This window comes from Lepus europaeus, chromosome 16 (genome assembly GCF_033115175.1).
Source record: "Lepus europaeus isolate LE1 chromosome 16, mLepTim1.pri, whole genome shotgun sequence".
Lineage (NCBI taxonomy): Eukaryota > Metazoa > Chordata > Mammalia > Lagomorpha > Leporidae > Lepus > Lepus europaeus.
This window is the reverse complement of record NC_084842.1, coordinates 85,169,875-85,183,469: the sequence shown is the minus strand read 5'-3', so window position 1 is coordinate 85,183,469 and position 13,595 is coordinate 85,169,875. Positions and strand designations below refer to the sequence as shown.

General features: G+C 47.4%; 1 protein-coding gene across 2 annotated transcripts in view; it reads right to left on the bottom strand.

Moving 5' to 3' along the window:
- Positions 1–1,003: 1,003 nt before the first annotated feature.
- Positions 1,004–13,595, bottom strand: part of HS3ST1 (heparan sulfate-glucosamine 3-sulfotransferase 1) — a 35,226-nt gene continuing 22,634 nt past the window's right edge. Inside the window, exons 2-3 of one of the 2 annotated variants that reach the window (XM_062213463.1) lie at positions 4,327–4,377; positions 1,004–2,172 (exon numbers count right to left, since the gene is read on the bottom strand). In XM_062213463.1, coding sequence (XP_062069447.1) covers positions 1,128–2,063 — 936 coding nt within the window. In that variant the 5' untranslated portion in view covers positions 2,064–2,172; positions 4,327–4,377 and the 3' untranslated portion in view covers positions 1,004–1,127. The remainder of the gene's footprint in view (positions 2,173–4,326; positions 4,378–13,595) is intronic. The other variant, XM_062213464.1, reaches the window with a different exon arrangement.

Here is a 13,595-nt window from a genome sequence, read left to right as displayed (position 1 = left end):
CTCTGGGGGCAGGTGTAAGGTTTCCTTCTATGCTATGCTCAACTAGGCCCTTTTCACATTTTTAATTCAATTCTTGAGAGTTTACATTTTCTTCCATAGCCAGGATTCCAAGCTTGGAGTTGATTTTGAAACATTCACACATTTATGTTCCCATGCATGGGGTGTATCTGTCTATAAATGTACGTTGATCTTTCAGGAAATAAACACAGGCTTCCAAACTAAGCAAGGACTACCACTTCATTCAGTTTTTCACAGCACAGAGATTTTGCAATTTCTGTCGTCCATTCTAAGTGGCTTGCCAGAAGCTGTCAACAGGGAGCAGAGCACACAGCCCCAGACACTGTGAAGGCCAAGGGTATAATCCCCTTTACTAGTGGTTTGCTGATTGCTGAGATCAGAAGTATCTGCAAATATTCCTGACTGCAAAGATGGGTTGCAGGGGAGCTCTTGCAGGTTATTAACGGCGTCTCCATTCTTAACTTGACTTTTCCCATACTGGGCTTACTTGGGATGAAAAGCCACATGCAGGGGGTACCTGCTGCAGTCAGGCATGGGTGACAATGCAACCTCCATGAATAATAGGAAAACTCGGTGAAGATACATCTTACAATGCAAGCAAAAAGTAAATCTGATGACCACAGTGAGACATTAATAATTAAAAAGAGCAAAGCAGAAAGGAAAGGGGAGGAGAGACAATCTTAGTAGCCATGAAACCTTACTTTTTAAAGTAACAAATGAATATAGATTCTGCAATGAGTGCAACACAGACAGCTATTTTGAGTTGGGGGCAAGTCAGTTATATTTAAAAAAAGACAGCGTCTCCAGAAAAATCTATTTTTTCTCTTTTTTTTGCAGTGAAATAGTTTAGTTCCTTCATATAGAGACATATTACACAATGTTAACAACCATGAAAAACAATACAAAATGCCCTCCATTTAACAAGTAGAAAAATATAACTAGTATATATATATATAGATATGGCAATTGTGAATCTAATACTGTACAGAAGTAATTTATGGATTTTACAAATAAATTATAGCTTAAATGCCCTTTTAAAATTCTCCCCTCCCCCCGATGTACACCCGAACTGACGATAGCAAAGGTCCAGGGCCTAAGCTTACTGCAGATCAGTGCCAGTCAAATGTTCTGCCCACGAGCTCGAAGAATTTCTTATTTGGCTCGTGAAAATATTCGTACAGTTTGCTGAGCAGCTTGGGATCCACCTGGGGGTGAGCCCGCCCCTTGGACTCGTGCAAGCAGCGGTCTCGGCCGCCATCCCGCAGGCAGTAGAAGCCCTTGGTTTTGTTGAAGTAGAAGTTCGAGGCGTTGATCTGCGGCGACAGCTGCAGGAACCTCTCCACCTTCTGGATCTCGGGGAAGGGGTCCCTGATGAGGCGGTCGCCGTCCACAATGTGGATGTGGCGCAGCGGGAAGAAGCGCAGCCAGTTCTGCATGTGCACGTGGTACAGGCTGCGGTTGAGCGCCTTGTAGTCCACGTTGAGCCGGCCGTCCCGCACCAAGAACTCCTCGATGGTCGGGTAGGGCTTGCGCTTCTGCAAGTGGTTGTAGAACACTTGGGTGTAGTCAGACAGCACGCGCTCCGACGGGTCCCGCAGGATGAGCAGCAGCCGGATGGACGGGTCCATGCTGTGGACCCTCTCAGGCACTTTGGGCGACGTGAAGTAGGCGGGCGTCTTCTCCACGGTGAGCTGGTGTGGCGAGGAGTAGGGCATCTGGCTGAGATACCAGCCCAGGCCGTGGCTGTAATGCTCCTCCCAGTCGAAGAAGTGCACCTCGTTCTCGGCGGCCGCCACGTCGGGGTGCAGGCTGAGCATCTCCAGCAGCGCGCGCGTGCCGCCTTTGCGCACGCCGATGATGATGGTCCGCGGCAGCTGCTGCACGGAGCCGTTGGGGGCCGCACGGTCCCCCATGTCGCCCTGGACTGTGCCCGCATTCCGCACCAGCTCCTGCTGGCCCCGCTCGGCTCCGGGGGCTGCGGGGCGGGAAGGCACTAGCTGGGGCTGGGCCACCAGCAGCACCGCGCCCAGGAGCAGCGCGGCCATGCTGGACACCACGGTGGCTTCACTGGGCCGAGTGCCACTGGGTCATGAAGCGTGCAGAGAGGGTGTGGCCTCCGATCAGTGGGACATGGGCGATGCGGACCGCCAATTACTAGGGAACAAAGGAGGAAATATTAGCCCAATATAAACACAGAGGTAACCCAACCGACAGGTGCAGGCTTGGGCATTGCGTTCACCACTCTGTTGCCACCCTTGGTTTCTTTATCCTAAAGGCAGGGGGTGGCAAACACTCCGTAGAGGGCTAGAGAGTAAATATTTTAGGCTTCAGGAGACATGCGGTCTCTATGGCAACTCCAGTGCCAACTAAGCTGCTGTAGATCTAAAGCAGCCATACACAATACCCAAAGGAAGGGTGTGGTCGCATTCCAGGAAAACTTGATGTAGGGCCACTGAGATGCAACTTTCATGTAATTTTCATTTGTCATTAAAATGCTCCTTTCTTGCTGGCTGCACAAAAAGTAAATAACTGAAATTTGGCCCACCAGTCCTAGCTTGACAACCAATGCTAAAGGAAACCACACACCATCGTCAGGTCCTTTGGATCTCAGGAGACTCTGTGGGATAGCCACCCTGTCAGACCCTGGTGATAGACAACCAGGCGTTTCTGCCCTTCCTGCTCGCCCCCCAGAGGCACCTAATCTAGTGGGGCAGAAGAACCTGTACAGAAGAGTAAATGGTTAGTTCCAATTCTTCACTCTGCATCCATGGCCTCATTGCCAGTAAGGAAGCACTTTAGTATCGATTTGGGCTTGGCCAATGGCATGTGGATGGATGACACTGCCCCTGTCCCCAGCCTGATGTCAAGAGGACTTGTCACCTCTTCCACGTCACCTCTCGCTAATGCACCGTTGTGCTTTTAGGCCACTAAGTTGTGTGCTGGTTTGCATTGTGACACGAATTTGTCAACCTGACCACAAGCATCAGGGCGCACATGTAATGAGCACTTTTAGGAGGAGTAAATGCTCATTCCTTTCATTGGAGCAAATGAGGATTTCTTCGTAGTAAAGGGAGTGTTTGAAGCAGGCCTAAAGGGATAAGTACATGAGCTTACTAGAAAGAGCAAAAAGCCTTCCTTTTCACAAAGCTCTGCTATTTATCAAGTTGTGATTGTCACCACAACACTGCAGGACAGGGCCACAAGGCAGGATACCTATCACCACCATTTTATAGATGCAAGTCTTGTCTAAGGACATAGAAATTTAATCCACTTCCAAATTGGAGCCCAAATTAAAAACTCTAAGTATAACGATCCCTTTCCACAAACTGCCTCCCTTCTCCCACAATTCTCATTACCCATGAGATGTATCACGTCTAAGCAATAAAGCTCTTCATGGACACGAGAACTGCTGGCCTGAATGCTATGCAGTTCCCACAGATGGACAAGTCATGGTTCATGTTCTCATGCATGATACACAACTACTTGTGTCCCAGGAAGAGGAGATTGGAGGCTCCCACTTCCATTCCTGCGTAAATATATTAAGTAATGGGTTAGAGATAGACTCAACTTGGGCACTGCAGGTTTTACAAGCCACCTCCAAAAAAAAAGAAAAGAAAAGAAACTCTCCATTGGTAGGACCTGTCATCTTTATAGCAGGTTTAAAAATCAGTTCATGGCCGGCGCCATGGCTTAACAGGCTAATCCTCCTCCGCCTTGCGGCGCCAGCACACCGGGTTCTAGTCCCGGTTGGGGCGCCGGATTCTATCCCGGTTGCCCTTCTTCCAGTCCAGCTCTCTGCTATGGCCCGGGAAGGCAGTGGAGGATGGCCCAAGTCCTTGGGCCCTGCACCTGCATGGGAGACCAGGATAAGTACCTGGCTCCTGGCTTCGGATCAGTGCGATGCGCTGGCCACAGCAGCCATTGGAGGGTGAACCAACAGCAAAAAGGAAGACCTTTCTCTCTGTCTCTCTCTCTTACTATCCACTCTGCCTGTTAAAAAAAAAATCAGTTCATTAGTTTAAAATTGATAAAGAAGACATAAGCAACAAAATCTAAGGTTCCCTTTTTTTATTCTTAGTCTTTCTTCATTGCCTTGAAAAAGGAGACTCACTTAGTCCATATTAAATGTTTAAGTACATTTAAGAGGGATAGCAGGGGCAGGTATTTGGCTTATCAGTGGAGGTGCCACTTGGATGCCCACATCCCATATCAACGTGCCTGAATTTGAATGCCAGCTCCACTCCACATGTCAGCTTCCTCCAGGACATCAGGGGCAAATTAGCAAATGATTGGGTTCCTGCCACCCACCTGGTATTGTGGGGTGGCTCCTGGCTAGGCTTGGTCCAGGTTCTTTTCTCCCTGGCAAGAAGGAATTCAAAGAGGAGATGTAGATAAAGGTCAGCAAAGAAGTAAGATTTATTTACACAAAAGCAAAAGTACATGCTCAGGAAGGGACACAGGCAAGCTCAGAAGAGGGTTGCTCAGGGCTTCCATCTTTATGATGAAACCAGTGGCTCTAACCCTGTAGACACTGTGCAATCTGCTTTGAAAAGTGTATACTGAAGAACAAGCACAGAGAAGTTGTTAGAGAACTACAAAAACCGAAGAAGGGACCTCAGAGACCAATGATGTAACTCCTTAGGGGAAAAATGCTTAGGGGGAGATTGCCAAGTACAAGGAAGTTTAAGATTGGTTCTACTGATCATATGAGCTCAATTTAATGGCCCATTTGCTTTAGTCAACTGAAAGTTTCAGTATGTTTCAGTCAAACTTCATTTGCTTTTCAATTACCCACATGGTTAACCCAATGGACCTGTCATGATTGCCTGGTACAATTTTAGGGTGTGTGTATGTGCCCACTGTGTGTGTGCGCCCTCTGTGTGTGCCTGCTGTGTGTGTGCCCTCTGTGTGTGTGCCCTCTGTGTGTGTGCCTGCTGTGCGTGTGCCACTGTGTATGTGCCCTCTGTGTGTGTATGTGCCCTCTGTGTGTGCCCTCTGTGTGTGCCTGCTGTGTGTGTGCCTGCTGTGTGTGTATGTGCCCTCTGTGTGTGTATGCCACTGTGTGTATATGTGCCTTCTGTGTGTGTGCCCTCTGTGTGTGCCCTCTGTGTGTGTGCCCTCTGTGTGTGTGCCTGCTGTGCGTGTGCCACTGTGTATGTGCCCTCTGTGTGTGTGTATGTGCCCTCTGTGTGTGTGCCCTCTGTGTGTGTGTGCCCTCTGTGCGTGCCTGCTGTGTGTGCCTGCTGTGTGTGTATGTGCCCTCTGTGTGTGTATGCCACTGTGTGTATATGTGCCTTCTGTGTGTGTGCCCTCTGTGTGTGTGCCCTCTGTGTGTGTGCCTGCTGTGCGTGTGCCACTGTGTATGTGCCCTCTGTGTGTGTGCCCTCTGTGTGTGTGTGCCCTCTGTGTGCCTGCTGTCTGTGTGCCTGCTGTGTGTGTATGTGCCCTCTGTGTGTGTGCCCTCTGTGTGTGCCCTCTGCGTGTGCCCTCTGTGTGTGAGCCCTCTGTGTGTGCCCTCTGTGTGTGTGCCCTCTGTGTGTATGTGCCATCTGTGTGTGTGTGCCCTCTGTGTGTGCCTGCTGTGTGTGTGCCCTCTGTGTGTGTGCCCACTATGTGTGTGCGCCCTCTGTGTGTGTGTGCCCTCTGTGTGTGTGCCCTCTGTGTGTGCCCTCTGTGTGTGTGCGACTGTGTGTGTGCCCTCTGTGTGTGTGTGCCCTCTGTGTGTGTGCCCTCTGTGTGTGCCCTCTGTGTGTGCCCTCTGTGTGTATGTGCCCTCTGTGTGTGTGTGTTAATGTGTGGCAGGGAGTGAGGGGTTTGAAGTAAGGGGTGGTCTGACTACCGTGCTCATGGGGTGGGCACAGCTCCTTCCATCTTACAGGTCTGTATTCACACCCAGGAAATGAGGTGGGAGTGTTCCACAGCTAAGCACTAGAAACAGAGGCCAGGTCTGAAATTCACCTTCCTGTCTGCTCTTTCCACCTTGATATGTAGCATCCCGGTTAGCACAGCGCACATCTGAGATTGCTTCCTCAAGGGGAGTTACCAGCACACACAGAGAGAACACTAAATATACCATGTGCTTTACAAAAGAGAAACTGGGCAGTTAGTAGTTTTAAACTCTCGCCGGCGCCGCGGCTCACTAGGCTAATCCTCCGCCTTGCGGCGCCGGCACACCGGGTTCTAGTCCCAGTCGGGGCACCGATCCTGTCCCGGTTGCCCCTCTTCCAGGCCAGCTCTCTGCTGTGGCCAGGGAGTGCAGTGGAGGATGGCCCAAGTGCTTGGGCCCTGCACCCCATGGGAGACCAGGAGAAGCACCTGGCTCCTGCCATCGGAACAGCGCGGTGCGCTGGCCGCAGCGCGCTACCGCGGCGGCCATTGGAGGGTGAACCAACGGCAAAAGGCAGACCTTTCTCTCTGTCTCTCTCTCTCTCTCACTGTCCACTCTGCCTGTCAAAAATTAAAAAAAAAAAAAAAATCTCCTGTTCCCACTTTAATACTTTCGAAAAATGTATTTGCTTACGTTCAGGCCTTTTGTTCCAAAAATATTTGAATCTCATGAAATAAAATCACCTATGTATACGTGAATGCCACATTTACAAGTCTGTAAAAAGTTCATGGAAAATGAGTGTTATAAAAAAAAAAAACTATGCAAGGTCTAGTAAATTAAACTCTGAATCCACTTTACACCAACTTTTTGAAGTGCTCTTGTGTACATAGATGATTATGTTTATGTATATGCATATAAACAAGAATGCAGTTACACATGTGTTTATATATGGGTGTGAATTTATATGTAAATTATAGTGTATTATAGTCACATAGTGCCTATTTGGAGCCAACTTCCTCCTATGATATTTTGGTAATATTTTTAGTAACATCTTCAGAAAAGGGAAGATATCCAAGCTCAGGTACCCTATAAGCCAGTCATCTGGGTCATGTTGATCTTTTTTTTTTTTTTTTTCAATTTATTCGAGAAACCGACAAACAGAGCTCACATCTGCTGGTTCACTTCCCCAATGGCAGCAGTAGCCAAGGTGGAGCCAGGTTGAAGCCAGTGGCTGGGAACTGAAGCCAGGTTTCCCATGTGGATGGCAGGGAGCCATCACTGCTGCCTCCCAAGGTCCACATTAGCAGGAAGCCGGAGTCAGAAGCTGATTCAGGGACGCACTCAGACACTCTGATATGAGACATGAACATCTCAACTGGCATCCTAACCACTCAGGCCAAACACCTGCCCCCTCCTCCAGCTTAATCTTGATGATGGAGTTATGAGCATCAGCACAGAACGGAATCATTTAGTCTTTGGCTTCTATTTTATAGGTGAGGAAATCCCAAAATAACTCATCCAAGGTCACAGAGAAAATCTTGGTACCTCAGCCTGGGGCTTTGATTCCAGAATGCCGGTTATGCAGTATGATTGCTATTTTTGCTCTTTCCCAAGTCAGGAGTCTTAACGTAAAATAACAATGTTGTCGGGGTCCTGAGGAAGGAAGTCCCTGCAATGCCTACCCAGCAGTGACAGCTCGCAGGCCACCAACTCTTAAAGCCACTGGCTCAGAGTACCCACAGCACAAGGTCGAACTCATTTGTTCCTTCTGTTCAGTCAAGACATGAAAAGGAATCACGCAGGCCCTGGAGTCGGGAGTTCTGCCCTAGCTTTCATCTCAAAGTGACTTGCCCTGTTCGTCTCAGTTTGCTCATCAGTAGGATGGTAATAGCATCACTTACAGACAGTGATTACAATGAGACCGAGGAGGATAATATGTATCAGGGTTGTCCAACAGAATCATAATATGAGCCACACATGCATATTTACTTTTTCTGGGAGCCACATTAAAAAAGAAATAATATAGTTTATGTAAGCCAAAATGTTATCACACCAACATAAAATCACCATACTGAGTCCTCCAAATTCCACGTGTACATATTTACCCTTGCACTGTATTGCAAGGCCACATGTGGCCAATGACAGAGAGCACTGAGCACAGTGGGGATTCTTAGTCCAAAAGCTGTTGAAGTGTGTGCAGCCCACTCTGTAAAGCAAGACTCCTACTCACAGATTAGGGAACTTCCTGAGCAGGAAAAGGACGAAGGAGGCAAGTTTAAGCTTGCAGGTAGCACAAATAAATTATTCTCTCTGAAGATAAATTCATTATTTTCAACATCAAGAAACAAACCAGATAATACTGAGCTCATGGAACCTTCAGAAAGATTGGAGCCCTGAGATGGCAAGTGGGTGGACACGGGAAGCTCACTGAACCTGCAGCCAAGGCCACATCCCTTGGCACAAGCAGCAATCACAGCTCCTTCTGACGCACTTGCTACTAAACACGAATGAGACTGGCAACTTTGTCCACAGGGCTCCTTGCAACCCTCACTGCAAGTCCTCCAGAGAGCTAATTTGGCTACAAGAAAGTGAGGCTCTGAGAAGTGAAGTGATTTGTCTAGAAAGTGAGAGGCAGAGATAAGATTCAAATTCAGGCTGAATAGGCAAAGCCAGATTCCTCTCCATCTCTCTCACACTTGGTAATGCCTGGAGTTAGTGGGCAACTAATTACTGGACTCGATGGTTCGATTCCTAACCACGAGGCGAGTGTCTGGTTCTTGGTAACTTAGCTGCTTGGTTTGATTCTTTGGCTCAGGTAAAGCATTCACACCTGGCACCAGTTCTTTGCTAAGAGACAGAGAGCTTCTTTGAAGGCCCAGACTGGCCTGATGGACAAAATGAATCCTCTCTTTTGGCCATGGGCCAATAGGTCCCAAGGGGCAACCCCATCACCTATCTATTTCCCTTTATCAGGGAGACTGTTATCTGGGAACTGAAGTGATGAAACAAATCCTGAGTTTCAAGAATTTAAAAGACAAGAGTGCTTCCCCCATCAGTGACACTAGGCTTCCTTAGGCCCCGACTTGAAGACGTTAGCCACGTGCCAGGCATGGGGAACCCAAGGAAAAGTCCACGGGATTGTCCAGATGAAGTTTCTTCTGCGCTAGAATTAAGTCAAAACTCCTAGAACTGGACCATCCTGACCCTCTGCCTCAGCTTGCTCCTTCCAGCCAAGGTACTGACTCCCTTGCCTTTCTGTCCCTTTGAGCTCACGAAGCTCATCCCAGCTCTGGGGTTTGGCATTTGCAGCTCCCTGTCCCCAGGATGCTGTGCCCCAGGCTTTCTGGGGCTGCCTCTCTCCTGCCATTCAGATTTTATTTCAATGCCAACTCTCCCTGCTGCACAATGCACCCCACCCCCCTTTAGTCATTTTTTTCTACATCATCCCATTTTGTATTTCTCATGTGCTAGCCAAAATCTTACGTTGTTTACTTTCTGTCTCTCCACCAAGAAAATGTGCGTCCCTGAGCCCCGTGTGTAGTCTCATTTCCCTCTGCCCCTGCTCCTGGCACAATAGCTAGCACATAGTAGGTTCTATCACTCTTTCTGATGAAAGAGCCTGTCAGTAGTAGTGGACAGTCAGGGAAACAGCTGGAATTTACTGGAAAAGGATTCCAATGTAGTAGAAAGAGAAAGCTAACAGCTATTTGTCTAAAAAAAAAAAAAAAAAAAAAAAAAAAAAAAAAAAAAAAAAAAGACTGCCTCAAAAGGCCGTGACTCTTCCACCCCTGGAGAATCAAGCAGAAACCAGATGTCAAAAGGCGAGCTCAGCATTTCTAGTGGTGATCGGACATTATCACCTGAGCATCTAAAAATATTTTAATTAAAAATGAAGGAAAGCTATGAAATAACCCTTCAAAAATATTTTAATTTTCTCCTTAAGTCTTCCCATTACATAATTTACATCATGACCTAGATTTCAAGTGTAATTAACTATAATATATGCTCTCAGTCTCACCACTGGAACATATTCATGGATAAAATGAGATAACTAGAATATTTCACAAAAGGTACATTTCACATACAAGCAACAGTGTTGTCTGCCATGCCTCTAATGGCAGCACACCTCACAGCCCCTCCACAGGAGATGGGGACATTGCTCGCACACATAAGAATCTCTCCCAGAGTAGCAGTGATGATAAACCACTCAGTCAGAGCTGGCACCGTGGCGTAGTGGGTAAAGCTGCCACCTGCAGTGCCAGCATCACATATGGGCATTGGTTCAAGTCCCAGCTGCTCCACTTCAGACCCAGCTCTCTTTGTGGCCTGGGAAAGCAGTGGAAGATGGTCCAAGTCCTTGGGCCTCTGTACATGCATGAGAGACCCGGGAGAAGCTCCAAGCTCCTGGCTTATGGGCCCAGCTCTTGCCGTTGGAGCCATTTGGGGGAGTGAACCAGCGGATGGAAGACTTCTCTCTCTCTCTCTCTCTCTCTCTCTCTGCCTCTGCCTCTCTGTAACTCTGCCTTTCAAATAAACAAATGAATCTTAAAAAAAAAAAAAAAACCACTCAGCCACAAGTATTTCATAGGATATAACAAAAGGGATGGAGAGGAAGAGATTACTTGCTGTACGTCCACTACGTGCCAGGCAGTAAGCACTTGTATATAAATTATTTCTTCTAGGACTTGCAACAATGCCAGGATATGGCTGCTCTCTTTTATTTTGCAATTGTTAAGCAAGGAAAAGGTGGTAAATATAATGGAAACGCAAAGAAGCTTTTGCAATAAGACAGATCCAAGCTCGAATTCTTATATATAATTAACCTATATATATATATATATATGTATATATATATATAAAAAATGGCTCACTGTGCCATTCTATAAAATGGGTTTATACCTGTGTCATATGGATGTCACCATCATGAAATATGATCACCGATGGCCAATATGTGCTTAATGCCTGGCACACAGTAGGCATTCAGCAAATGTTAACGGTCTCACTTTCTCCTCAGGATATAGAGATGAAAACATACTACTAAGGTTAAATGACCTTTTCAAGGTCACAGAATCAGGAAGTATCCAAACTCAATTCCATGGGATCTCTCCAAAGCTTTCACTATGCCCCCCACCCCCAACTTGAGTGGTGATGCTTCCCTGTGCATGGTGGGGAATGCATTCCAGGCAAGAGGGGGCAGCTTTCTGCAGTGCAGGATGAGATAACAGAAAGTATGGGAGCTATGATACTGATATGCAAGGGCTGCTTCTTTCCAAGCAGCCCATGGTGTTGGGTGATTTAATTTTCTGGAATGAACTGAAACTTGACTTAAGACAGCTTGCAAAGCAGAACTGCCCTTTTTTTTAGCCAACCAAACTTCTGGGCAATTAAAAGCATAAGGTTATTTGTTCATCTTTTGGAGTCAAAATGTTTTCCCTTTCATCTTTGCACAGCTATTTAAGAGCGTGTTGCACTGGTATCCAATTTCCATCCTTGGCCAGTCATCTCAGAAAGCAAGAAATAGAAAACAGATTTAGCTTGTGCCTGTCAGTCTACAAAAAGACAGTGATGTTTCAAGACCTCCATAAATATTTATTTCCCTGAAGTCGCCTATACATGACAGTCTTCAACAAATGTTGACATTGATTTTTGTTTGGATTTGTTTATGGTAATTACCATGAGGTGGGATGGGGTGGAAAGAATTCAGGATGGAAAAGACCATGGTTCTGTCCACATAACATTAATAAGTTTCCTTGGATCACATTTACTGTCTGGGAAAAGAAAGCTGTGTGATTGGCCCCTATAGGCCCCTTGTAAAAACAGCAGGACTCTTTGAATGCCTCTCATCCAGACATTCTATGCTCTGTTGAGTCCTCAGCAAAGCTGGGTGTGTCGTGTTTACAGAAGTTTAACTGGGTAGTGGACATGACACTCTTAGACTGAAGGAAGAAGCCTTGACAAGCCAAGAAGGGCAGCACAGAATAACAGAAGCAGTTCTGGAAGGCAGAGATTTAGGTCTCCAAGCTGTCTCTGAGCCTCTGAGAGCTCCACCATAAATGCAACCAGCCCTATTGGGCAGCCTGACATCGAAGCCACACAGCATTATTCTCACCTGAGATGGACGGAGGGATCAAGGATCTGGACAATAATTCCAATGGGAGGTGACCACAGCTTCCCTCCCACGACAGAGCTGCAGGACACAGGGCTTTCAGAACCCGGCTATGCACAACTACCTGGAGATGCAGCTCAAAATGCAGATGATGGCCTAGAAGATCTACAGGCAGGCCTGGGATCCCTCATTCTGACCAAGCTCACAGGGCATCTGGTCTACCCACCCACAGTCTTTGGAAAGGGCCTAGAACACCAAGCTGAAGCATACAGGTGCTTAAGTGACTGAGAACCAACATCCTCTGACTCTCCTCACGCTGACCCCAAACACCAGGGAATCTGTACGGCTTCTGCATCAAGGCACAGAGATTCTGATCACTTTGACTTCCACAGGGTGTTCTTTGCATGTTTTATAGTTCTTTCTTTCTTTCTTTCTTTCTTTCTTTCTTTCTTTCTTTCTTTCTTTCTTTCTCTGTTTCTTTCTTTCTCTGTTTCTTTCTTCCTATCTATCTATTGGGTAATTTGTCTTTAATCTCAGAATTAAAAATAGCTGTAGCAGATAAAGAAAAAAAAAAAAGACAGATTATTCCAGTCACACAGATGGCATTTTGGAGGAGAGGTACTGGAATTAACAGGATTTAGAGCCAGAAACTTGGGCTCAAATCTCAGCTCTGCAAATTTAAATCCGTAAGACAGCCCTGAAGCTGGGATCTTCAAAGCAAATGCCCTGACCCTGTTATATTTATTGTGAAGATTCAATGAAATAGCAGATAGAGAGTGCTCAGGATATTGCCTGGCCTGTGGCAAGCCTACAATTCATGGTAGCTATTTTTATCCATTCCCCCAAATGCACCTCCCCCCCAAATGCTATGTGGTATAAATGGGATGCAAGGATGATAATTAGTCAAACACTTTCGTTCACGATCCAAGGGATGGCAGTGACTCAACCAGACAGAGGCACAGGAAGAAGGGACAGTGACACAAGATTCAGCTGCTTGCAGGAGGGCACAGGCGGCGTCTTTTGTAAACGTCTCAGAAGGAGGGATGAGCAGCGAGGGCGGTGCAATGGCCGGGCCCCTGAAGGGAGAGGAGGAGGGGCTCCTTCTCCTCCGCCTGTTTCCTCTGCCTTGCTGGGCACAGATACACGCAGTGGTGACCTAAATAAATCCTTCATTAGAAGCAGAACGGCACTGGCACCGGCGGTGCACGGCAGAGCTCTGTGATGGAGGGCGGACAGGGCCTCTTATTACTCAGTGCAGCTGAGTGGAAACAGGGCTGCAGGCAGCAGGGCCGCTGCAGCCCACAGTGGTGCACGTGGCGTCAGTCCCTGCCTGGGGCGTGCCTCCCTCTCGGAAAAGGGGCTCTCAGCTGCAGCTGCAGGATCCTCCTGGCTGGGGCATGAAGTTGTGCATCACCTCACAGCCAGCTAGCACCCAGGAATCCCAAGCATTTCCCCACAGAGGGCCAGGAAAGATACACAGGGCGTCAGAGGCAAAAGGGCCCCACGCTGTCTTCTTGTCCTGCCTTGTTTTGCAGAGGGAAATTGAGTTAAGCAGAGTGTGGAAACCCATGGAGGTGCTGAACTGCTTTTTTGTGTGTCCAAAAGAGATTTGGACTGTTTGCAGCTGCAAATACTCCTAATTGT